General features: G+C 42.8%; 1 protein-coding gene across 1 annotated transcript in view; it reads left to right on the forward strand.

Moving 5' to 3' along the window:
* The first annotated feature begins 526 nt into the window (after nt 1–526).
* The window catches only part of RIMKLB (ribosomal modification protein rimK like family member B), an 88,587-nt gene continuing 61,582 nt past the window's right edge, over nt 527–27,531 (forward strand). Inside the window, exons 1-3 of the mRNA XM_050749559.1 lie at nt 527–859; nt 2,327–3,155; nt 17,612–17,842. Of these exons, the coding sequence (XP_050605516.1) occupies nt 17,668–17,842 (175 nt within the window). The 5' untranslated portion in view covers nt 527–859; nt 2,327–3,155; nt 17,612–17,667. The remainder of the gene's footprint in view (nt 860–2,326; nt 3,156–17,611; nt 17,843–27,531) is intronic.

The raw sequence follows: 27,531 nt of genomic DNA on the forward strand, positions 1-27,531 counted from the left end.
GGGCAGGACCCTGCGCCCGAGGGGCTCGGGGGCTCGCGTCGTGGCTCCAGGCGCAGACATAAGGGGCCTGAGCAGGGAATGTGAGGGCGGGGAGGGCGTACAACGGAAGGGACTAATCTCGCGGTTTCGAGTTGGGAACAAACCTCGCCCCCACCCCCCATCCGTTTCCCTTTCTCAGTGAAGACGGTTTGGGGGCGGGTGGGGAGGCGCGTCCTCGGAGCGCCCTCGCGCTCCCTTTTCGCTCCCCGCGCGCGATCCATCGCCTCTCTTCCCCCGAGGCCAGCGATGGCTCCGGTGCGGGCGAGGAGCTGGGAGGGCGGGTCTCCACGCAGGTGTCAGATCCGCTCGGCAGTGCTCGGCGCGCTGGCCCGGCCCCCAGCTCCTCGGGCCGCCGCCCCCCGCCCGCCGCGCCGCCGCGCCAGGAGGGCGGGGCCCGGGCGCGCGCCGGTCCTCTGCAGGCGGGCGGGCGGCGCTCGGTCTCGGGGAGCGGGGCGGTCTCCGCCGGCGTCGCGCGCGCTGTGTGTGAGCGGGGTCGCGCGCGCGCGCGCGGCAGGCGAGTGAGGGAACGAGGAGCGGCCGGGTGTGAGTGTGTGGGAGTGAGAGTGAGAGTGTGTGGGAGTGGGGTGAGGGAGAGGCTGACGGGCCGCGAGGCTGTGAGAAACTGGGCTAGTGTGCGAGGACGCCCGGCCTGGCTGCGGGAGCCGCGGTCGGCGGAGGAGAAAGGAGGCGGCTCCCGGTATCCCGACCCCCTCCCCCTCCTCTCCTTCCCCTCACTTCCAGCCGCCCGGCGGCCCGCGCTTCCTCGAAGGCCCCAGCCCGGCTCCGTCGGCCGAGAGCGAGGGAGGAGCCCCCGAGCCAGGTGAGCGGTACGACCGCTGCTGCCCCCGGGTGTAGAGCAGTGAGGCGAAGGCGCGCCCTCCCGAGTGGGCGAGTTCAGCGGAATGGATCCCCCCACTGGCGGGGGCTGGGCCGGGGAGGGGACGGGGCTAGTGGAGGCCGGTGGTCGCCGCTCCGCGGAGTCGGTGGGGAGCGAGGCGGGGCCCGGCCTTCGCGCGTGTGCCGGGGGGCGCCGGCCCGTGGCGTGTGCGTGAGACTGGGCGAGCCGTGTCTTGGGGGCGGTGACCTCGGGCGTGTAAGGAGTGTGGTGTCCCCGCCGGCGAGGGGGTGTGGTAACCCCGGGAACGCCGGCTGGAGTCGGACCCGCGGGCTGCCGATGTGTCCTCGGGATTGCGGCGACGACTCCCCCACACACACCCGCCCCTCATTCCCACAAATTCTATGGAGCGACCGCGGGACGAGGATCGTGTGTTGCGGTCCCGCAGCGCCTGTTTTCGATTCCACGTTTTCCTCCTTACGTGTAAATTTTAGAGTGTGACAGTCATTCCACGTTTTCCGTTGACAGTCCTCTGAATGAGAAGGGGATGACCAAATAATTGCTTGTCTAGTTTTGATTCTTTAAAAATTTGAGGATGATGTACATATTACACTCCTCACCCCCCACCAAAAAAAAAAAAAAAGCCCAAACCAGAGTGGTAATCATTTCAATCTGCCCTTGATATATCGTTATCTCTGATCACACATTTGTAATTCCGCTATTTTATTCCATTTGTGTTTGCGAATAGCGATGGGGTGGTAATTCTGTTCTGTGAGTGGGGTTATTACACTAACCGTGCTCAATGCAACTGCTATGTAAATTCTTTCAGTATGCTGTCATTTTCCCATTCGTTATATATATTGTTACCACATCTTTGTGGAGTTAGGCTCAACTCTAAATCGGTATAGAAAGTATATGGGCAGCCTACTATGAAGATTTTTCTTTTTTTGTGGGCTTGATATGTTCATTATATTTATGGGTGTTCTTAACTATAACCATTTAAATTTAAATGTTTTAAAATCTCAGTTTTGTTACTTTCACAACATTGGGTAGCTTAAAGGTCATTTCTTCTATTTTAAAAAATGATTTCTTAAAAGCAATTATCAGAATACTTTTAAGAGATTCATTTGGAATAAAACACTCTGAAATTCCAGTCGTGGAGATTTAACACGTATTTCCTAAATTTTAGTATGTAAACCTCTAATTTTAAAAGTAATGATACTTAAATTTCTTTTCCAATGGTTACTGTATTATTTGGTTAGTGTGTCAGGGGAGGAGACCTATTTTGTCTTGAGATAATCCTATTTTATTCCTTTCTATCTTAGTTATTGCTGTTAATTTCTTTCTTTCATGTCATTGATTTAGTTGTTTAGTTTGGCAACATGGCTGTTGATGTTTTTTATCTTTCTCTGTCTCCCTTTTTTCTCTCTTGTCTTCTCTTACCCCTACCAGGTGCTGGAGTCCGCTTGTCAGGGAGGGGGGCAGTCTGTGATTCTGAGAACAGAGCCAAGAAGGGGAACAGCAAATTCAGTCACATAGAATCCTCCACTCAGTCAAGAGCCGCTTTTCTCTTCCTGCCTTGCCCCCCGCAGGGGGTAAGGAACCGAGCATTTGACCTTTAGCCCATTGGCTACCAGCTAAAATTCTACTTACCTTAGTTTCTAGTGGATAGCTTTCTTATTTTGCCCATGTTTCCTTAGCGTCCCTATTTAATACACTTTTGTCAGTAGTAGCATCTAGGAGTAGCAGGGAGAGTAACAAGAAATTAGCCCCTTCTTTTTTCCCTTCTCATTCAGGCCCCTTTTCCTCTCCAGAGGGAAATTACCAGTAAACTCTTCTAAATCTTCCACCCCTTCTCAGTCATACTGTGAAGAAACACACTACAGTGGACATTATTTGACCAGTGAACACGAACCCAGCTTCAGGCATTGGTTTGTTGTGGCACATGGAGAAACATCTCTTTTAAAATATCTCCCAATTACCCTTTTCACCATTTGTATCCACCTGGGATTTGCTGCTGGGGTAAGTCACTAGGTGTATTTCTCAAAGCTCCCCTCTCTATGAGCTGAAAGACTGACCAACCATGGACACTGGTAGGGGCTGGGGAAAGGGGACAGAGCAGAGCCAGTTGTTCCACGCTTTGGGAAGCAGGAGTAGCTTTTATCATCTTCCTCTGGGGAGCAGGCCTAGAGACATAAACTGAGTGAAAATGGGTGGAGGAAGAACTTCTGTACCCACGAACCACATGTGAAGAGAGAGAACCAAACATAAAGTAAGGAGGGTGAGTGTTATTGTATGTTGCTTGCTGACAGCTGTTTTGGGGGCACTTTAGTGATATACATTCATAGAAAGACTTTGTTTTATGGCAGATTAGTTGACAAAGTATTCTGCAAGTGGGATTAAGTCACAAGCATATGAGAAAAGAGCCTCTAGAGATTGTAATTATGTGGCGTGGCGCAGTGGCTCACACCTGTAATCCCAGCACTTTGGGAGGCTGAGGCAGGTGAATCACTTGAGGTCGGGAGTTCGAAACCAGCCTGGCCAATATGGTGAAACCCCGGCTCTGTGAAAAATACAAAAATTAGCTGGGCATGGTGACGCATGCCTGTAGTCACAGCTACTTGGGAGGCTGAGACACAAGAATCGCTTGAACCTGGGAGGTGGAGTTTGTGGTGAGTCAAAATTTTACCACTGCACTCCAGCCTGGGCAATAGAGCAAGACTCTATCTCAAAAAAAGAAAAAAGAAAATTGTAATATATTATTAGAATCTGAGGGAAGAGGAGAGTGTGATAGTGAAAAAAGTATTTTTAAATGTTAGCTGTGCTGATATGTGCGGTTGTTTCAAGAGAGGTTGAGTAGGGAGATTACGTACAGATGTTGGAAATTATCTCTTAATTGTCTCTTGGAATTTTCTGGTTATCATATTAGGGATTGTTAAGAAATAAGATAGTGCCTCCAAAATTATCTGTACATAATACATTTTAGATTTATATGCCATATGTATCCGTGTACATGTTAGATTTGCAGGAAAGCAATGACTCTCTGGCTTCATGATAACTAATGCCATGGTGTTTTTTGTTTTTTGTTTTTGAGACGGGGTCTCGCTCTGTGGCCCAGGCAGGAGTGCAGTGGCCGGATCTCAGCTCACTGCAAGCTCCGCCTCCTGGGTTCACACCATTCTCCTGCCTCAGCCTCCCGAGTAGCTGGGACTACAGGCGCCCGCCACCTCGCCCAGCTAGTTTTTTGTATTTTTTAGTAGAGACGGGGTTTCACCTTGTTAGCCAGGATGGTCTCAATCTCCTGACCTCGTGATCTGCCCGTCTCGGCCTCCCAAAGTGCTGGGATTATAGGCTTGAGCCACCGTGCCCGGCCTGCCGTGGTGTTATTTTTAATGTTTTCTTTTCCAGTGTGTTTTTTTCCCCTCTCAAAACTGGCTTGGAGGACAAAAGCCACAGAGCTAGCCAGCTCTACTCCTCTAGAGGCTGGTCTGCATGGAACCCATCTGTTTATATCTTTTTTCCTTCTTTCTGAAATTATGTTTTTGTTTTTTCTTCTAACTTTGTTAACAAAGCTAATTATTTCTGGATCAGTTTTATGATCAAAATGGGAAGTAAGCACACGCTTGATCTCCTTTTTTTTTTTTTAAGAGAACCCGAAAACATTAATTAGGAATTTTGGATAGCTATATTTAGATCTTATGGGGGCCAGGTGCGGTGGCTCACACCTATAATCCCAGCACTTTGGGAGGCCAAGGCAGGTGAATCACTTGAGGTCAGGGGTTTGAGACCAGCCTGACCAAAATGGCAAAACCCCATCTCTACTAAAAATACAAAAATTAGCCAGGTGTGGTAGTGCGCGCCTGTAATCTCAGCTACTCTGGGGGCTGAGGCAGGAGAGTTGCGTGAACCCTGGAGGCAGAGGTTGCAGTGAGCTTAGATTGCGCCACTGCACTCAAATCTGAGTGAAAGAGCAAGACTCCACCTCAAAAAAAAAAAAAAAAATCTTCTGGGGACTCTCATTTGGTATTTAATATTAAAATAGCTATGATTTTTTGATACTCTTACAACTTGATAAAGCAGATTATTAAAATATGTTCTATTCCATGACTTCTCAGTGTTACATATCAGGTTATGCATTTCCCATTGGGGGTAACATCAGGGAATAAAATAGTTATGGGTTCTTTCTTCATGGAGTTTACAGACTAATTTTGGTAATCTCTGTATTTTTTATCTGTCTGTTATCCGAGCCATGTCTGAAGGAGTCTACTGGATTCTTAGGAAATGTGTACTAATTTGTGAATTGATGAGCTGGCAAAACAAAAATCTGCTTAAACATTTACATGCCTGATTAATTTTAATACCTTTTATTTCAAAAGTGTATATCAAGTTGTGACAAAGAAGATTCAAACCTGTTCCTTTCTTAAATGCTTTTATTCTGCATTCAGTTTCTTACATTTTCTTTTTTTCCTTTTGATACTAGCTTTTGGCCTCATGTTCCTATAAATTTAGAAATAAGATCTCTAAAATGGAATATAGAATTGCTATATAAGATCAGACCATTTCTTACTGTGCTCTCCAATTTTGAGGAGTATTTGAATTTTTCCTACTTTATCAGAAAACTGTATTTGGAAAAGTCAGGCAGGTTTGCCCAAATAGCAACCTTGGAATTCTTCCCTGAGGCTTTGGAGTTCTCAGTTGTTAGTTTATTCCTTTGACATGTGATTTAGTTAGCCATATCTGTAAAGCCTTGGGCTTGAGAGTAAATGAATAGCTTTCTAACTCCTTTTTCAAAGTAATATCTGGGAAGAAAATTTAGACAGAAGGCCAGACATTTATCATGTTAAATATGAAACTTTGGGACTTTGAACTGTACTGTGCATTAAACCTAGGAACTGTTTTCTGTACCATGTTCCAGAAATAACTTGATGTAAGTTTCTTCTGTTAAGTGAAATCATTAGAAATGTTTGGAGGCTGGGCATGGTGGCTCATGCCTGTAATCCTAACACTTTGTGGGTGGATCGCCTAAGGCCAGGAGTTCGAGACCAGCCTGGCCAACATGGTGAAAACCCATGTCTACTAAAAATACAAAAATTAGCCGGGCGTAGTGGCACATGCCTGTAATCCCAGCTACTTGGGAGGCTGAGGCAGGAGAATTGTTTGAACCCAGCAGGCGGAGGTTGCAGTGAGCCAAGATTGCGCCACTATGCTCCAGCCTGGGCAACAGAACGAGACTCCGTCAAAAAAAAAAAAAAAAAAAAAGAAAAAGAAAAAGAAAAAGAGAAATGTTGTTTGGATTCCAGAGAAACTTTTTTTTTTTTTTTTTTTTTTTTTTTGAGACGGAGTCTCGCTCTGTCGCCCAGGCTGGAGTGCAGTGGCGCGATCTCGGCTCACTGCAAGCTCCGCCTCCCGGGTTCACGCCATTCTCCTGCCTCAGCCTCCTGAGTAGCTGGGACTACAGGCGCCCACAACCGCGCCCGGCTAATTTTTTTGTATTTTTAGTAGAGACGGGGTTTCACCGTGGTCTCGATCTTTTGACCTTGTGATCCGCCCACCTCGGCCTCCCAAAGTGCTGGGATTACAGGCGTGAGCCACCGCGCCCGGCTTTTTTTTTTTTTTAAAGGCAGGGTTTTGCTTTGTCACCCAGGCTGAAGTAGAGTAGTATGTGATCATAGCTCACTGCAGCCTTGAACTTCTAGACTCAAGTGAACACCCTGCCTCAGCCTCCTTAGTAGCTGAGACCATAGGCCTGTGCCAACATACCCAGCTAATTTTTTTTTTTTTTTTTCCCACTTTTTGTGGAGATGAGACCCTGCTATGTTGCCCAGGCTAGTGTTGAACTCCTGTCCTCCTACCTCAGCTTCCTAAAGTGTTTATTTTTTGTAGAGATGAGGTCCTACTGTGTTGCCCAGGCTGGTCTCTCAAACTCCTGGCCTCAAGCAGTCCTTTTGCTTCAGACTCCCAAAGTACTAGGATTACAGGTGTGAGTCACTGTGCCTGACCCCTACCACTTTCTAATTGTGACTTTAAACAAGTTATCTAACCTCTCTGCTAAAACAGCGTCACTGCCAAATGAAGACCATAACACACTGCAGAGGGATGGTTGTGAGGATTAAATGATAAAAATAAACCATCTCATATTGTGTTTGGTACATATAATTACTCAGTATGTGAATTTATTTTCTTTATCCAAATTAGCTTTGATGGTTGTGATTTCTGTGTAGAAAAAAAAACATAGAGAAATAGAAAATCTTGATTCCAGTCTTGGGTATATTATTGTGATATCTTGGGCTGGTCTTTCTTTAAATTGGGATAATAGAAACCTGTGTTCCTCACATTATTATATACAGATTAAGTGACGAAATATATGTAGAAAGTGCTTTATAGGTCAGATGTGGTGGCTCACGCCTGTAATCCCAACACTTTGAGAGGCTGAGGCAGGTGGATCATTTGGGGTCAGGAGTTTGAGACCGGCCTGAGCAACATGAAGAAACCCTGTCTCTACCAAAAAATACAAAAAATAGCTGGGTGTAGCGGTGCGTACCTGTGGTCCCAGCTACTCAGGAGGCTGAGGTGGGAGAATCACTTGAACCCAGGAGGCGGAGGTTGCAGTAAGCCAAGATCACACCATCGCTCTCCAACCTGGGTGTCAGAGTAAGACCCTGTCTCAAAAAAAAAAAAAAAAAAAAAAAAAAAGATTTGGTAAGGAAAATGGCGTTTTATAAACTCACATCACCTAAACACGTGTATTTGTTGAACATGCTTTCAATCATGACTTAAACTGTAAAAGAGAAATTGTCTTTATAACAAATAGACGTTTAAACACAGACTTTAAGAATTCATCTTATAGCACTGGCAGACCCCAGTTTTTATGTTTTTTTTTTTTTTTTTGAGACGGAGTCTTGCTGTGTCTCCCAGGCTGGAGTGCAGTGGCGCGATCTCGGCTCACTGCAAGCTCCGCCTCCCGGGTTCACGCCATTCTCCCGCCTCAGCCTCCGAGTAGCTGGGACTACAGGCGCCCGCAACCACGCCCGGCGAATTTTTTGTATTTTTAGTAGAGACGGGGTTTCACCGTGTTAGCCAGGATGGTCTTGATCTCCTGACCTCGTGATCTGCCCGTCTCGGCCTCCCAAAGTGCTGGGATTACAGGCTTGAGCCACCGCGCCTGGCCTAGACCCCAGTTTTTAAAAATAAACCTTAATTATATACTATGATAATGACTTAGGTACAAATGTTAGCACATCTGTTAAGTTTTCCCTGAGTCCTTAAAGTCATTCTTCCAGAGGATGTGTTACTTAACGAATGCATTAACTCCTGAGCCATGGCCTATGCCTATAATCCCAGCTATTCGGGAGACTGAGGCAGGAGAATTTTGCTTGAGGCCAGGAGTTTGAGACCAGCCTGGGCAACAGTGAGAACCTGCCTCTTAAAAAAAGAGGAAAAAATTAACGGGACATGGTGGTACATACCTGTAGTCTCAGCTACTTGGGAGGCTGAGGTGGGAGGATTATTTGAGCCCAAGATTGGAGGCTGCAATTGTGTCACTGCAGGCTTGGTGCAGAGCAAGACCTCATCTCTAAAACACACACACACACACACACACACACACACACACACAAAACCATTTGAACTCAGAGTTTACTAAATAGGTAAGTGTTTGGGGTATATATTCCAAGCAACAGGAAACATGAAAAAGTATAATGTGTTTAGAAAATTGGAAGTGACAGAGGGCAGATTTATTTGGGGGCTTTTATAAAAGTCCAAGTGTCATAAGTTGAATATACTGGAGATAAGAGTAAAGTGGGCCAGGCATGGTGGCTCATACCTGTAATCCTAGCACTTTCAGAGGCCAAGGCAGGAGTATCACTTGAGGTCAGGAGTTCAAGACCAGCCTTGCCAACATGGCGAAACCCAGTCTCTATTAAAAATACAAAAATTAGCTGGGTGTGGTGGCACACGCCTGTAGTCCCAGCTAATCAGGAGGCTGAGGCAGGAGAATTGCTTGAATCTGGGAGGCAGAGGTTGCAGTGAGCCAGGATCCCATCACTGTACTCCAGCCTAGGTGACAGATTGAGACGCCATCTCAAAAAAAAAAAAAAAAGTAAAGTGCAGGTGATTTTAATATTTAGAAGATAGAATTAACTTTGTATAAACAGTGAAAGAAGGATGGAAATGAAAATTGATGCCCAGTTTTCTGAATTGAGTGCCTTAGTAAGAATAGGTATATCAGTCAGGGTTCTCCAGAGAAATAGACTTAATAAGATATATATATATATATATATTTTTTTTTTTAAATTATAAACGTATTTTAAGCGGTTGGCTCATGTGATTGCGGAGTTGCTAAGTTCAAAATCTGTAGAGTAAGCAGCAGTCTGTAAACTCGGACAGGGCTTGGTGTTGCAGTCTTGGGTCTGAAATTTTTGGGCAGAACAGCAAACTGGCAACTCGGGTAGCATTTCTGTGAGTCTATAAGTCCTGAGTCTTGAGGAAGAGTTCCTCCTCAGTTTTTGCTTTTTAGCAAGACCTTCAACTGATTGGATGTAGCCCCTCCACATTATGGAGGGTAATTTCCTTTACTTAAGGTCAGCTGATTAGATGCTAATCAATATGCAAAATACCTTCAGCAATGTGTAGACTATTTTTTGCCCAAACAGCTTGGAACCATTGCCTCACCAGGTTGACATAAAATTTAATGATCACAATGGGGAATATAGGTGCTGAAACATTTCTGTGAATAAAAATACATTCTCTGTTTTGTGTTTTGTTTTTGAGATGGAGTTTTGCCCTTGTCACCCAGGCTGGAGAGCAATGGTGCAATCTCAGCTCACTGCAACCTCGCCTTCTGGGTTCAAGTGACTCCCCTTCCTCGGCCTCCCAAGTAGCTGGGATTACAGGAGGCCACCACCATGCCTAGCTAATTTTTGTATTTTTAGTAGAGACGGTGTTTCACCAGGTTGGCCAGGCTGGTCTCAAACTCCTGACCTCAGGTAATCTACCCACCTCGGCCTCCCAAAGTGCTGAGATTACAAGTGTGAGCCACTGTACGTGGCCTTTTTATCTTTTTTTTGTGGACTGAGTTTCGCTCCTGTCGCCCAGGCTGGAGTGCAATGGCACAATCTTGGTTCACTGCAACCTCAGCCTCCTGAGTAGCTGGGACTACAGGTGTGCACCACTACGTCCGGCTAATTTTTTTGTATTTTTAATAGAGACAGGGTTTCACCATTTTGGCCAGGCTAGTCTCAAACTCCTGACCTCAGGTGATCCTGCCCACCTCAGCCTTCCAAAGTGCTGGGATTATAGGCGTGAACCACCGTGCCCGTCTTTTTTTTTTTTTTTTTTTTTTTTTTAACATGCTCAACTGAGGCAACAGTGGGTGGCGTTTAGTTAGGTATGCCCAGGAGGCCCATTGAAATGGATTCTGAAATTTAGTTGAGAAAGAAATATCTAACCGGGCGCGGTGGCTCACGCCTGTAATCCCAGCACTTTGGGAGGCCGAGGCGGGCGGATCACAAGGTCAGGAGATCGAGACCACAGTGAAACCCCGTCTCTACTAAAAAATACAAAAAATTAGCCGGGCACGGTGGCGGGTACCTGTAGTCCCAACTACTCAGGAGGCTGAGGCAGGAGAATGGCGTGAGCTTGCAGTGAGCTGAGATCGCACCATTGCCCCCCAGCCTGGGCGACAGCGCGAGACTCCATCTCAAAAAAAAAAAAAAAAAAAGAAAAGAAATATCTAGTGGGTCAGTGGTTCCAAAATAATAAAGTTGAAACCTAGCTTTGGATGACATTTCTAGAAAGTGCAAAGCAGAGTTTAAGAATGAAACTCGGAGGATCATGTACAGAAGGAGAGATGTCAGGAGGAAAGTCACAGAAAAAGAGACTTGACAGCATACCTAAAATTTAATGAGAGAGCATGGAAAAAACAACATTCAGTGTGCTTTTTCCTGTTCTTTCAGCAACACCAATCAACACAGAAGATCCATTGATGGAGATTTCTCCTCACCAACAATCATTTCTGCTACGGACACCAGCTAGGTGTCCTTTAATTCATTTCTGACACTCTCCCACAGGTTGAGTGCTCCCACAGGTTAACTGCTTAGTCCCCAAAACTACCCTCTACCATGCCCCCCACCAGTACAGGCCTGTGGACTTCAGCCAGAAGGCTGACTGGCTTTAAGTTGGAGTTCCCACCAACCCTGTCTTTGGGTTTAATTTGCTAGAGCAGTTTACATAACTCAGGGAAACGTGTTTACGTGTATATTATAAAGGATACAGATGAAAAGGTGCATAGGGCAAGGTATGGAAGAGGGGCAGGGAGCGTCTATGCCCTTCCTAGGTGTGTCACCCTCCAGGATCTGCTATGTGTTCAGCTATCTGGAAGCATTTTGAGCCCAATCCCTTTGGATTTTTTTGGAGACTTCATTACATAGGCATGATTCATTAAACCACTGGCCACTGGTGATCAACTTGACTGTCAGCCCATCTCCTCTCTCCAGAGGTTAGGGGATGAGACTGAAGGTTCCAACCCTCTAATCATGACTTGGTCTTTCTGGTGACCAACCCCCATACTAAAGCTGCCTAGGGGCTGCCAGCCATCAATCAATTATTAGCATACAGAAAGGCATCATTTTGGAGATTCTTATGATTTTGGGAGTTGTATGCCAGGAAACAGGGCTGAAGACCAAATACATGTTTTGTAATATCACATTTTTGAGAGACACAAATTTGTTATTTTTTTCCACAAACCTGATTCGGCTCCTGTGATTCCTATCCTAGAGTGGGTAGTGTTGAAAACAAGTTTTGAGTAGTATAGTTTTTTATCCTATGTACAGTCTTTCCTGAAGCATGTCTGTATTAACTGACAAATGGAATAAATGCTATTAAAATTCTATTGTGTGTTACAAAAGACTTCTATACAGATTCTATTGTGTGTTACAATAGAGTTCTATACAGATTCTATTTTATATTAGTATATGTATTTTTTCCCTTTAGCTTTATTTTTCTTCAGTAGTTGGAATTTTGAGCTCATATGTTAATAGATTTTCTTAGTAGTAAGAGGTACCTTAATATCTTCAGATGGTAGGTTGTGATTTTTTGCTTTTTCTGTGCTAGAAGAAATACCTTTGGGAAGGGTCCTCACAAGAAAGATGAGAGGGAGAGAAATGATCTTTGATTTTAACTTTTTTTCTCTTATTCTATGATGTAATAGAAATCTTTTATGCTCTCATTTGTCCTCTGTTGACACAACCTGTTGAATAGGTTGACACATCCTTTTGGAAACTCTCAATATTTGTAATGTATTTTGAGATTTTGACTCTAAACATTGAACTTTTCCTTTGTTTATTAAGGAAATTTGATCCAATAGGAAACAACACTAAGTTTTAGATCCCAGAATGTTGACCTGAAAAAACTTTTAAAGTAGAAAAATTATTCCTTGGGTTGGTCTAATATGGGAACTAAAAGTTGGGAGAAACTAAGTGGTACTTTCTAAACTATTACCTTAGAAAAAATATAGGAAATCTTAAGCAGTGAAACAAATGTCTGTTTATTTTCTATTTCAGAAGATGAATGAAGCATTTTAAGATTCCCATTTGATTAGTTTTGCCTGAGTATTCCAAGATGCAGTGCTGATTTTTATTGGTATGCTGATCCAGAAGTTTGTGTGGGAAAACTGTATCAAAAACAAATTCTCGTGGTAGAATTTCTCTTTATTTCAAAAAAAGTACTTTTTTCAGTAGTATTTATTTGGCGTCTGATATTTATACATTGTTTTTCTTAATATACTGGAGGGAATAAAGAGGATGGGATTGGTTGTCCTGAGCTTACATTCTAAGAGGGGAAATACTATACGGTACTCATCTATATGTGGACATTTGCAAGCGCTGCATTTATGTTTCACTACTGGAGAATATTTTCTTACAGCTACCTTATTGAGTAACCAAGTTTACTCCTTTAAACTACTAGGAAAAAAGTAACCATTTTATTTTATAGAGGACTCTACTGTCGTTTAAAATAGTGAATATTATCTGAATTTTAAGATTCTGGATCATTAGCAGGACTGTCATTGGTGCACTTTTGAGCTCCTGTGCTATTTAGATTTACTGGAATCCTTTTGACTTCTTGTCAGCATTTCTGTTTTTTTCTGTTTTTCTTTTTTCTTCTTGTCAGCAGATGGGAAAAATAGAAAAGTAGATGTTTTAAAATTCTGTTAAGAGGAGGAAACAGGTGTGCCCAAGGCTAGGTGCGAACCATTGAGGGGCAGAAGCAGGCAGGCACGCCTGGAGCCTCTACCTTTGGGATTGAAGTCTTCACCCAACATTTCTGGCATCTCAGATGTGAATCCAGTTGGAGCAACCCTAAGAAGGCAAGCAGCTGTTGCTGCAGCAGCCCTTGGGGAGGCCCCATCGCTTGGGCACGGAGGAAGGCTAGCCGCATGTCCTCTTGTGGGAATGGGAGTGTACCACTGGACAGGTTTCACTTTCCCTGGTTTCACTTTCTGTGGTTTCAGTTACGCCCTGACACAGTACAATAGGATATTTTGAGAGTGGGAGAGACACCGCATTCATGTAACTTTTATTGTAGTATATTGTTATAATTGTTCTATTTTATTATTGTTAATCTCTTACTGTACCTAACATACAAATTATAGATATGTATGTTAAGGAAAAAACATATATATGGTGCAGTTACTATCTGCAATTTCAGGCATCCGCTGGGGGTCTTGGAATTATCCCCTGTGGATTTGGAGGGACTACTGTACGGGTAATCAGAGGTTTAATGTAGAAAGTGTGTTTTTTGTTTTGTTTTGAGATGGAGCTCTGTTTCTCAGGCTGGAGTACAGTGGCATGGTCTGGGCTCACTGCAACTTCTAGCGATTCTCCTGCCTCAGCCACCTGAGTAACTGGGATTACAAGCACGCACCACCACACCCGGCTTTTTTTTTTTTTTTTTTTTTTTTTTGTATTTTTAGTAGAGATGGAGTCTTAATCATGTCAGCCAGGCTGGTCTTGAACTCCTGACCTCAAGTGATCTGCCCACCTCAGCCTCCCAAAATGAGCTACTGCTCTCCACCAGTTTCTTTCTTGTTTTTTGAGATGGAGTTTCGCTGTTGCCCCCCGCAATCTCCGCTCACTACAACCTCCGCCTCCTGGGTTCAAGCGATTATCCTGCCTCAGCCTCCCGAGTAACTGGGATTATAGGCATGCACTGCCACACCTGACTAATTTTTGTATTTTTAGTAGAGACAGGATTTTGCCATATTGGCCAGGCTGGTCTCAAACTCCTGACCGCAAATGATTCGCCCACCTCAGCCTCCCAAAGTTCTGGGGTTACAGGCAGGAGCCATCATGCCTGGCCTAGAAAAACATGTTGACTGGAAGCTTTGTGGCTCTTCAGAGGGGAATATTATTATTTTCTGATTTCAGAATCATTGTAGCCCATGTAATTTCTGATACTGATGTGTCAGCAGCAGAACATTTCTGGTTCCCAATTGCTAGTGACTCTAACCTTCCATCCTGACTGCTATTGGGGCAGCAACTGCCACACTCAGGTGAAAATCACTGTACAATGAAATTAATCATCAATTGGCAGGGCATGGTGGCTCACAGACGTAACCCCAGCACGTTGGGAGGCCAAAGTGGGAGGATTGGTTGAGGCCAGGAGTTTGAGATCAGTCTGGGTAACGTAGTGAAACCACATCTTTACCTAAAAAATAAAAAATTAGAGACTGGGCCTGTTGGCTCACACCTATAATTCCATCGCTTTGGGCAACACGACAAAAACCCCTATCTACTGAAAAGAGAAAAGTACAAAAATTAGCTGGGCATGGTGGTGGGCATCTGTAATCCCAGCTATTCTGGAGGCTGAGACAGGAGAATTGCTTGAACCCGGGAGACAGAAGCTCCAGTGAGCCAAGGTTGCACCACTGCGCTCCAGCCTGGGTGGCACAGCGAGACTCCGTCTGAAGGAAAAAAAAAAAAAATTAGCCTGATGTGATTTGCTCCTGTAGTCTCAGCTGCTTGGGAGGCAGAGGAGACAGGTAGATCACTTAAGTCCAGGAGTTTGAGGTTGCAGTGAGCCGTGAGCTGTGATTGCACCACTACACTCCAGCCTGGGTGACTGAAACCCTGTCTCAGAAAAAAAAAAAAAAAAAAAAAATCTGCAAATGGGTGAGTTTCAAGAGCCAAGTGTCAGGCCAAGGCACGGACATAGCTTCACAGTGTTGGAAGTCAGTGACAGAGTCTTTCAGTAACTACTGATTACAAACATTTTAAGGGCATTTTTACAATTCTTTCGTCAAGGGAAGCTGGGGATATTCTATCTACATCAGGTATTCTGGTGTGACTTTTTCTTTTGTGGAGCTTTGCTTTCTGAGTGAGACCTTCCCAAGTGGCCTGGAAGGCCCTGTGTGGCTATAACCTCTTTTATTAATGAGTGTAGTATCTGTTCGGGTACAGCGTCTGGTCAGGGACACACTGTGGCCTTTCCTGTGATTGTCCACAGGGAAGAGACTGAAATGCAACCCATAAAAAAAGTCCCATCAGGTTGAATTGACAGTGCAGGTTTGCACTGTACCTTTCCCATATGTGGTTAAAATGGAAATCTCTTTTCAAGAAAAGTTTCATAGGAGAAAAATTTATCAGAAACATTCTGTTTAAGGAGGAGAGAGGATAAGGTTTACTGCCTGTAATAATATGCATGGAATATTCTGCTGTAGGGAAGCCATAGTGTTTATATATTTTTCATTTTAATGAGCCGGGTCCTTATCTTCTTCTGTGTGTGTATGTGTGTGTGTGTGTGTGTATGTGTGTGTGTGTGTGTGTGTGTGACGGAATTTCGCTCTTGTTGCCCAAGCTGGAGTGCAATGATCATGCAATGGTTGCGTGATCTCGGCTCACTGCAACCTCCGCCTCCTGGGTTCAAGCAATTCTCCTGCCTCAGCCTCCCGAGTAGCTGGGATTATAGGTGCCTGCCACCAAGCCCGACTAATTTTTGTGTGTGTATATATATATATATATATTTTTTTTTTTTTAAGTAGAGATGGGGTTTCATCATGTTGACCAGGCTGGTCTCGAACTTCTGACCTCACTCAGGTGATCCGCCCAGCACTTTGGGAGGCTGAGGCGGGCAGATCACCTGAGGTCAGGAGTTCAAGACCAGCCTGGCCAACATACTGAAACCCCATCTCTACTAAAAAAAAATAAGAAATTAGCTGAGTGTGGTGGCACATGCTACTTGGGAGGCTGAGACAGGAGAATCACTTGAACCCGGGAAGCAGAGGTTCCAGCAAGTCGAGATCACACCATTGCCCTCTAGCCTGGGTGACAAAAGTGAAACTCCATCTCAAAGTAAATAAATAAGTAAAAATAAAAAGTTGTTAAATATTCAGAACTGCTAACCCTAGAGCATCCGATGTTAAGTTAGCATGGTTCCTTCCTAGTATGTGTGTAAGCTGAGTTACTACCATAATCCGGTTTAGATACCCTGCTTGTTTAACAGACTTAGGCCTTTGAGGCAGTGGATTGTGGGGTAGTAGGTTAGTTAAGAGAGAGGTAGGTGGTCAAGTGTGGCAGACATGGCATTTCGAGGTACTTGGGAATGTGTGCTGTTGGCTCTGGTGGTGCCCCTGCCCAGCAATGCTCTGCTTTCAAACCGTGTGCACTGTGGAGCAGGCCCTTCTTGCTGGTACCTGGAGGGTGGATCATGTCCAGCTGCCACTATTCAGGAAGCTGCTGGTCTGTACAGCCTTTCCTTCCTGCAGTCTTTGCCGGGGACCTTTCCTTTTGTGTTAGGTGTGCGGTATTATCTGGAATAATACTTGAATGATACTTGACATTTTGTGGTTTTTTTTGTAAACATTAAAAAAAATCTTTTTGTTGCTTGTTTTGAAACTTGTAACTTTTTTCTTCTCAGGAAAATGATTTTTAATGTTGCATTGTTCATGATACAAACTCGAAGCAACACTATCTGGAAAAATGTCCTTTTTTGCATTTTGGTAAACAAGCTGCGTTTATTTTTAAAAATTCTATTTATAGAAAGAATAAAAACATTGAGTAAGAGCATGCTGTCCTCTGGCTGAAATAAATGAAATGTAGTGAATGGACCTGGACATTTATTTTGGTTATTGAGAGCCCTTTTTGCTCATTCTCCAAGTATTTATTTTGACTAAAGCTACTGTGTAAATGACTTCGTCATTGAAGCTTACCTAGTAAGATAAGTGCTACTACCTGTTTTTTTTCCTACATACCTATAACAAAACCAAGGAAGAAAATTGAATATAAAGTTAACCACAGATACAAAAATATACTTAAGTGGGGTTTCTGGTGATGGGAAAGATGGAGATGTATTGATGATTGGAACTTCATTTCATATCAAGAACAGAATGTTGAGGGAGGAGATAAAACAAAAAGTCAGTGTTCAGATTAAAGTATATTTCTAGACAATATGTAATATTGGTAAGGGTATTTAAAGTTTCTGCTAAGTGACCAGCTATAGTTATTAAGTTGCAGTGCCAGTTTCCCCAAGGAAAAATGGAGAAATCGTATTTCTGAAGAGGTGGTCAGTTTCCATATTACTAGTGTATAATTTTAGTTTGAATGAAAGGGAAACAAATAATATCTCTACACTTGTTTTTTCCTGTTTATATAATTAGTATATAATCTCAGCATTTATTTGTATGAAATCCAGAAATCAAGTAGATTTCTTGATTTACCTTTTATGTATATTTTCTCTTCCATCTAGGTAGACATTACATCCAAGAGGAAATAATCCAGGCAAGGAAGCACAAGCTAATCAAGATGTGTAGTTCTGTGGCTGCCAAGTTGTGGTTTTTGACAGATCGTCGCATCAGGGAAGACTATCCTCAAAAAGAGATTTTACGAGCGCTGAAGGCCAAATGTTGTGAGGAGGAACTGGACTTTAGGGCTGTGGTGATGGATGAGGTGGTGCTGACAATCGAGCAAGGAAACCTGGGTAGGTCTATACTAAGTGATCTTTTAGATTTTTACCTAGAATATGATGAATCTGCATGTTTTAGGAATAATTAGGACAGAGGAATTCGTAGCCTTGTCATTACTAAGTGTTTTTTAATTATAAGGTCTAATATATTTTATGGAAGTAATATAAACAATATTTATTAACTTTATTAGGAAACAGTTGTGAGGGAAATTAAAGATGACCTTCAAAACAGATAAACAATAAAACAAAGTAGGCACATGCCTGTAGTTCCAGAGGCTAAGGTGGGAGGATCACTTGAACCCACAAGTTCAAGTCCAGCCTGGACAACATTGAAGACACAGTCTCTGAAAAATAAAAGTAAAAATGATTCTCAAGTTCCTTTCACTTTTACTGTCTTCTAGTTTTTTTTTGTTTTTTGTTTTTTTTTTGAGACGGAGTCTCGCTCTGTCGCCCAGGCTGGGGTGCAGTGGCGCGATCTCAGCTCACTGCAAGCTCTGCCTCCCGGGTTCACGCCATTCTCCTGCCTCAGCCTCCCGAGTAGCTGGGACTACAGGCGCTGCCACCACGCTCGGCTAGTTTTTTGTATTTTTAGTAGAGACGGGGTTTCACCGTGTTAGCCAGGATGGTCTCGATCTCCTGACCTCGTGATCTGCCCACCTCGGCCTCCCAAAGTGCTGGGATTACAGGCGTGAGCCACCGCGCCCGGCCTGTCTTCTAGTTTTAAAATACTTTGTTTATAAGGTGCTCCTAAGGAAATTTGTATCTTTGGAGGTTCTTTCATTAATACTTGATTAATAAATCCATGTGATTCCTTTTTATAAAACACTTTATACATGTAATATAAACTAATATGGTTTTTCTTACAGGTGAGTGTCTTAATGATTTAACTCAATTGGTGATAAATATTTCTAGTATTTTTAGTATTTCGTATTTGTTTTAGTACTATAGGGGAAGAGATCCTGGAAAAGTATAGAAATTCTTTAGTACTGATTTTCAGGAAACTCTTAAATTTTTGCTTTTGAAAGTTTTATGGCTTACTGTAGCTAAATTGGTAGTTTCTGTCAGGGAACGTTATATGGTGTCATATAAATGGACTTTTTGACTGACTTTCAGAAAATACTTCATAATTTAACGATAGTATAAATACATTTTAGATCACTTTCTTCCTTTGTGACTAGAATTACACTGAAGCCCCATGATTTAATTTCCTAATCAATGAGATGGAGAAAGACAGTTATTGTGAGAATTAAGGCTATGCAAAGTACAATAAAATCTTACCTTTATCTGCCCTGGTAGGATAATTTCATTCATAGGCTAACAGATCTAGAATCTTGTCTAAATTAAAAATGTTACCATAGGTTGAGTATCACACTAAGTATAATCTGTTAGCAAACATCACTTTTATTTTCAATCCTCTTGTAACATTTATTTCATCCACAGTACTTTTGATCAGTTATTGTTGCCAAAAATGTTTCTTTGTTGTTTCGCTCAAGTGGATAAGTACTCTTGTTCTTTTTTTTTTTTTTTTTTTTTTTGAGACGGGGTCTTACTTTGTCACCCAGGCTGGAGTGCAATGGCGTGATCTCAGCTCACTGCGACCTCTGCCTCCCAGGTTCAAGCAAATTCTCCTGCCTCAGCCTTCTGAGTAGCTGGGATTGCAGATGTGTACCACCATGCCTGACTAATTTTTGTATTTTTAGTAGAGACCGGTTTCACCTTGTTGGCCAGGCTGGTCTCAAACTCTGAACTCAAGTGATCCACCTGCCTCGGCCTCCAAAAGTGCTGAGATTACCGGCATGAGGTACCATGCCCACCTACTCTTGTTCTCTTGAATGTACTGCCTTTATTAGGATGATGCTCACTATTTTATTTTCAGTGTAATTATCTTTTCAGTATATATTGCCTGGGTCCAATACCTAGTTATTTATATTCAGGAAATCTGGGATGAGAGTCTATTTCATTATTTCATTAAGTTTTTTTGTTTTTTTTTTTTTTTGAGACAGAGTCTCGCTCTGTCACCCAGGCTGGAGTGCAGTGGCCGGATCTCAGCTCACTGCAAGCTCCGCCTCCCGGGTTTACGCCATTCTCCTGCCTCAGCCTCCCGAGTAGCTGGGACTACAGGTGCCCGCCACCTCGCCCGGTTAGTTTTTTGTATTTTTTTAGTAGAGACGGGGTTTCACCGTGTTAGCCAGGATGGTCTCGATCTCCTGACCTCGTGATCCGCCCGTCTCGGCCTCCCAAAGTGCTGGGATTACAGGCTTGAGCCACCACGCCCGGCCTTCATTAAGTATTATTTCAGCATTTACTATGTGCTGGGTAGTGGTATGGTATACAAAATAAAATATAGTCTCCTCATGTATTCTAAAGGATAAGGTCAATATTAGTCAAACAATCACACAAATAAATGTAAAGTTATAACTTTGGTAACATATGAATGAAAAGTATGAATGTCACTTTGCACCCCTCTTACATCTGTGACCAAGATCCTTGATCAAATCAAGGTAAATCTCTAAAACTCAATATTTGTGACATACTTGTTCAACTTACACAGGTTTTTCAGTATAAGTGTATGTAGTTATTATTGAAATTGGAGTCAGAAACTCAGACACTTTATTGTATTGGGAGCCATGTTCTTGAAGTCTGCATGAGAAGAGACATGCCAGTGTAAAACGTTAGTTCACTCAACACCGCTCCTACAAGGCTTCTGGTGGTTGGAAAACCAAAGGCTATAGCCATAGATCCTTATGAAATCTAGTGGCTACTAAGTAATAACACAAAACGTGGGAGGTAGAAATGGGCATCTCTATTTTTTAAAAGTGTGTAGGTTGAAAAGGATCTGGGGTTGAAAACTATTGCTCTTGATATTTTTCCCAGTTACCTAGTGAACATTTTCACTTCATTCTCAGGTGGCATTTCTGTGTCATTCTATCACAGTGGAACTTACTTTTTTCCATCAAAACTGTCTTGTTATTTCAGCTTCTCTGTCTGTGTTTGTAATATCACCTTTCTCCCGTTGACCTAGTCTTACCGTTAACATGTCTTTTTTTTTTTTAATCCTCAAGAGCCAGTATGCTACAAAATTTTGTTGCATTTTCCTTCTAAGCCATAAATGTTCTATCTTCTCACTATCCTGGGTCAGGCTATCATAGCTTCAATTTTTTTTTTTTAAAGACTAAAAGTGAAGTTTTAATTAATAGGTAAAAGAAAGAGAAAGGAGATCAGCTCTTCTGTGAGAGAGAGGGGCACCTGAGTGGGGCTTCCCATGGCTTCAAATTTTAATGACTTTAGTTAGCCCTCTAGCTTTTTCTTTCTTTCTTTTCTTTTCTTTTCTTTTCTTTTCTTTTCTTTTCTTTTCTTTTCTTTTCTTTCTTTCTTTCTTTCCTTCTTTCTTTCTTTTTTTTTTTTTGAGATGGGGTCTCGCTCTGTCACCCAGGTTGGAGTACAGTGGTGTGATCTTGGCTCACTGCAGCCTCAACTTCCCAGGCTCAAGCAATCTTCCCACCTCAGTAGCTCTTTTTCCTCTTTAGCATTTTTACATCTTCATTAAACACAACTTTTATCATCCTGATATTCTTTTAGAAATCTTCAGAAACTTACTTTTCCCCTGTAGTGTTAAATCTAATTTAAAAATTTTTGATACTTTTTGTTGATGCACCTCCTATATATTCAGGCATTTCTAGAAGGGTTTTTTCGTTGTTGTTGTTTTTAACATTTTTCATGTATTATTTAACTCTCATATCTTACGAGGGAGGTGATATTACCATTATGCAGATGAGGAAACAGGCTCTTTCACAGAATTAAGTGGAGAGACTTAAACAAATTGGGATAAGGGAAATGTTCTAAAATTGTGGCTATTTTGCATGATACAGTGAAATTACTAAAAACCACATTTCTATACTTTAAATGGATGAATTTTATAATATGTGAATTATATGTCAAGAAAGCTGTTTAAAAAATGTTATACACATCATTTACACATTACACGTCATTTATACGTTATCTGTGCAGTGTTTTCACAGTCAAAGAGAGACTGTAGTTATAAATGAGTAGAAGACATAGAAGTTCTTTTGCTTTTCCTTTTTTTTTCTCCTCATTGCCTCTCCCTTTGTGTCAGTGTATGTAAAACTGCTCTCTTGAACTTCTCTTACAAATCTGTTCTAGCTCCAATATTAGTCTTTTCTATTAACGGTATCCTCTTCCTAGCCTAAGCTTGAAGAAATCATGGAGTCAGCTTTCTTATTCATTGTCCCTTACTTCCAGATACAATGTTGTAAAAGACTTGTCTGTTTTGTTTATAATGTATCTGACATAATGTCTGTTCTTACTACTGCTAATGAAATCAAAGTTGCCTGAACTATTATAGTAACCTCTGAATTTGTTTCCACTTTAAACTCATCTTCTAATGTACTGTAGTCAAATTAATCTTTCAGAATTACAGTGCTAGTTATATTTGCCTTTCCCAAATCCGCTTTATCGTTTTATTGCCTAATCCTCCAAGTTTTGTTGTTGTTGTTGAGTATCTTCATCAGTTAAAAACTTTTGAAACATTCACCCCAATATATGCCTATTTTAAAATAATGAATATTGTACTATGCTATTGCCTGTTGTAGGACTGTCCTTGGGCTAGCAGAATTGTATTTTCCCTGTTCATCTCTTTTACTGACAGTGTGGCCTTGGATTTTCAGCCTCTGTGCCTCAAATTAAAACCATCCCCCGGCAGCAAGTGTGCTGATTTTTCACAACTATCCCACTGTGGTCAAACCGTGCCAGCTAATCTGGTTGCATTTCCACCTCTGTGGAAACGGAATCAGACCTAGGTAAAAAAAGGCCATAGATTTCCATTGTTCATACCCAGAGTTCTAGCAGGTTTTTTTTGTTGTTGTTTTAAATGTGTCTCAATTTGTCTGTCTTTGGTTAGTTACCAGAGCTCTGAAATAGAATTGATAAAAATATTTCCAGTTTTGTACTTGTTCTTTGGGGTGAAGGTTTGTTGACCTCTTTTTAAAAATATAGTTTCGGCCGGGCACAGTGGCTCACTCCTGTAATCCCAGTGGCTCAAGCCTGTAATCCCAGCACTTTGGGAGGCCGACGCTGGCAGATCACAAGGTCAGGAGATTGAGGCCATTCCTGGCCAACATGGTGAAACCCATCTCTACCAAAAATACAAAAATTAGCTGGGCCTGGTGGCGTGCGCCTGTAGTCCCAGCTACTCCGGAAGCTGAGTCAGGATAATCGATTGAACCTGGGAGGTGGAGGTTGCAGTGAGCCGACATAGCACCATTACACTCCAGTCTGGCAACAAAACGAGACTCTGTCTCAAAAAAAAAAATACACACACACACACACACACACACACACACAGATATTTTTAGTAGAGACAGGGTTTTGCCATGTTGGCCAGGCTGGTCTCAAACTCCTGACCTCAGATGATCCACCCGCCTTGGCCTCTCAAATGCTGGGATTACAAGTGTGAGCCACCATGCCCGGCCTATGAATGTTCTTAATGGCATCTAGAATGATGAATGTCTTTCAGAAGTTTTTCAGCTTACTTGCCAGGATCCTTTAGAGGAATCACTGTGGCAGCTATAGCCTTATGAAATGTATTTCTTAAATTATAACATTTGAAAGTAGAAAGTACTCCTCTTTGTCAGCTGTCTCACCAAGTTAAAAAAAAAATTACTCCTTGATCCATGGGCTGCAGAATCCATGTTGTGTTAACAACTATGAAAACAAAGTTAATCTTTTTGTACATCTTCATCAGAGCGCTTTTGTGACCAGGGGCATCATCAGTGAGTAGTCATATTTTGAAAGGAATCTTTTTTTTCTGAGTAGTAGGTCTAAAGATATTTAGTAAACCATACTGCAAACAGATGTGCTCTCATTCAGGTTTTGCTGTTCCACTTAGCATAGGCAGAGTCCATGTAGCATAACTTTTAAGAACCCTAGAATTTTTGGAATGCTAAATGAGCATTGGTTTCAACTTAAAGTCACCAGCTGCCTTAGCCCCTAACAACAGAATTAGCCTGTCCCTTGAAACTTTAAAGCCAGTTATGGACTTCTCTGTAGCTGCTATCAAAGTCCTAGAGGGCATCTTCTTCCAACAAAAGGCTGTTTTGTCTACATTGAAAATCTGGTGTTTAGTGCAGCCACCTTCATCAATTATCTTAGCTAGATCTTCTGGATAACTTGCTGAAGCTTTCACATAAGAACCTCCTGCTTTACCTTGCACTTTGCACTGTTACGGAGATGGCTTCTTTTCCTAAAACCCATGAACCAACCTCTGTTAGATTCAAACTTTTCTTCACCTCCCTCAGCCTTCACAGAATTGGAGAGAGTTAGGGTCTTATTCTAGATAAGGCTTTGGCTTAAGGGAATGTTGTGGCTGGTTGGATCTTTTATCCAGACCACTAAAAGTTTCTCCATATCACCAATAAGGTTACTTTGCTTTCTTATCATTCATGTGTTCACTGGAGTAGCACTTTTAATTTCCTTCAAGAACTTTTCCTTTGCATATACAACTTGTCTAACTTTGACACAAGAGGCCTAGTTTCTGGCCTGTCTCACCTTTCAAAATACCTTCTTCACTAAGCTTAATCTTTCAATTTAAGTGAGAGATGTGTGACTCTTTTGCCCTTGAACACTTAGAGCCACTGTAGGGTTATTAACTGGCCTAATTTCAATATTGTTGTCACAGGGAATAAGGAGGCCCAAGGAGAGGGAGAGAGATAGGGAAGCCAGTTGGTGGAGCAGTCAGAACATACACATTTATTCAGCGCCATCTATGTGGTCGCAGTTAGTGTCGCCCATTTATAATAGTAACATCAAAGATCACTATAACATATAATTAAAATGGAAGTTCGAAATATTGTGAAAATTATCAAAATGTGACACAAAGACACAAAGTGAGCACATGCTGTTGCAAAAATGACACTGATTGATTTGCTTGACACAGGGTTGCCACAAATCTTCATTTGTAAAAAACACAATACCTGCAAAAGGCAGTAAGTTGAAGCACAATAAAATGAGGCATGCGTGTATATTTAATCTAATTGGAGTTTGCTGGGCCTCATGGATCTAGATGTTTATTTCTCTCTAGATTAGGGAACTTAAAAAAAAAACAAAACTGTTGTCCCTTTGTCTTCCTCTATTCCTTCTGGAATATCCATAATGCGTATTACGGTTCACTTGACACTGGCCTATAATTCTCATAGGCTTTCTTTGGTTCCCCCCCCCCCCCCCCTCGCTTTTTTTTTTGAGACAGAGTCTCTCTCTGTCTTTCAGACTGGAGTACTGTGGTGCAGTCCTGGCTCACTGCAACCTCTTGCCTCCTGGGCTCAAGCAATCTTTCCACCTCAGCCTGCCAAGTAGCTGGGACTACAGGCACGCACCACCGTGCCTGGCTAAGTTTTATTTTGCTTTGTTTTGTTTTGTTTTGTTTTTGTGGAGTTGGGGTTTTGCCATGTTGCCCTGGCTGGGCTTAAGCAATCTGCCTACCTCAGCCCCCCAGAATGCTAGGTTTGTAAAAGCGTGAGCCACTACACCTGGCCATTCTTCAATCTTTTTCATTCTTTTTTGTTTCTGTTTCACTGACGTGGTAATTTCAGTTGATCAGTTTTCAAGTTTGCTTCCTAGGGAAGATTTTCAATTCAGTCATTTGTTTTCTCTAGCTGTAAAGTTCGTTTGATTTTTTAAGAAATGATTCTCTTTGTTGAACGTCTCATTTGGTTCATTTATTTTTTTCTTCCTGATCTTGTTTATTTGTGTATTTGTATTCTCTTATAGCTCACTGAATTTCTTTAATAAGATTATTTTTAATTCTTCATCAAGTACTTGGTAGATCTCCATTTCTTTAGGATCATTTACTTTTGCAGTATGTTGTTATTTGATGGTGTCCTTTTTTCTGATTTTTTTCCCCCGATCCTGAGGCCAAGTGTTGGTGTTTGTGTATTTGTTGATGTGCACACTTATTCCAGTGCAGTGGCTTTAGCAGAGAAAGCTTTCCAGTAGTCAGCTCATGCAGAGATTTCTGTATGGTGTGGTCTCTGAGTGGTTTGGACTGCAGCACTGGGCCTGGAGTCTAGCTTCATAAGTGCTTCACTCAGACCCTGAGCCTGAGTCTGCAGGTACGGGCCAGGTGTTGGGAGAGGCTTGGTACCTGTGTCTGCAGGTACTGACCTGACACTGGGATAGGGCTGGAGGTTAGATCTGCAGGTCCTGGCCTAGAAACTAAGTCCTCAGTTACCAGCCTGGGGTATGGTGCTGTGGGGGACTGCCTGTCACTGGGTTTTACTGATATAGAGCTGGTGTTGGGATCTAAGGCACATCTGTTACTTGCCTCATTCTCCTGCTTAGGGTTAGTGGAGGGGAGATGTAGGTAATGTGACACCATCCTTCTTACCCTCTTTAATGCATTTGTCTTATTTCTGTGCTACACCCAGGTACTATAATTTCTCAGTTGATTCTTTAGCTCTGATAAATGTATTTTTGTTCCCTGGTAGTTGTTAAACTGTTGTTTCTGTGAGATGACAAGCACTGGACCATCTTATTTCACCAGCTTGCTAATATCCAGAATATTACTTGTTACACAGACGTCAGACATCCCAGGTCCCGATGGAGGCAGGCTTCTTATTGAGGTGAAGACTTTTCTGAAAACCCCATATGCAGACTGTCTGCTAGTTACAATTTTCTCCCCTAGGAGAGCAAAGGATGTTCTACTTTCTTTTTTTTTTTTTTTGAGATGGAGTCTTGCTCTGTCGCCCAGGCTGGAGTGCAGTGGTGCGATCTCGACTCACTGCAACCTCCACCTCCCGGGTTCCAGCAGTTCTCCTGACTCAGCCTCCTGGGTAGCTGGGATTACAGGTGCATGCCACCACGCCTGGCTAATTTTTGTGTTTTTAGTAGAGACGAGGTTTTGCCATGGTGGCCAGGCTAGTCTCACCTGAGGTCAGGATGCTGTACTTTGAAGTCATCCTAGAGTTGCATCTGCCCAAAGTCTGCAGCTAGCCCCTTTGCATATGTTCTGAGCCTGCAGGGCACACGAGCCCTGGCAGAGGCCACAAGGGGGCAGGTGGGAGCCAAGGGGAGCCCTGCTGTAGAGTGGCTGCTGGGTAGGGCTTTAGCGCCATATAAAGCTGGTTTAAACATCTCTGTGTAGGTATGTGTGAGCATAAATTTTCAACTCCTTTTGGTACACACCAAGTAGCACAGTTTTCCTGGACCATATGGTAAGAGTATGTTTACTTTTGTAAGAAACTGCCACACTGTCTTCCAAGGTGGTTGTACTGTTTTGGTTCGTTTGTTTTTTGAGACAGGGTCTCACTGTGTCACCCAGGCTGGAGTGCAGTGGTGCGATCTTGGCTTACTGCAACTTCCGCCTCCCAGGTTCAAGCAAGTCTCCTGTCTCAGCCTCCCGAGTAGCTGGGACTACAGGCATGTGCCATCTTGCCTAGCTAATTTTTATATTTTTAGTAGACAGGATTTCATCATGTTGGCCTGGTTGGTATTGAACTCTTGACCTCAAGTGATCTGCCTGCCTGAGCATCCCATAGTGCTGGGATAACGGGGCGTGAGCCACTGCGCCCGGCCCAGGTTGTACTGTTTTGCATTCCCACCAGCAATGAATGAGAGTTCCACATCCTCTCCGTTGTTTCATGTTGTCAGTGTTCTGGATTTTGGCCAGTAAGATGTAATGGTATCTCTCACTG

This window comes from Macaca thibetana, chromosome 11 (genome assembly GCF_024542745.1).
Source record: "Macaca thibetana thibetana isolate TM-01 chromosome 11, ASM2454274v1, whole genome shotgun sequence".
Taxonomy (NCBI): domain Eukaryota; kingdom Metazoa; phylum Chordata; class Mammalia; order Primates; family Cercopithecidae; genus Macaca; species Macaca thibetana.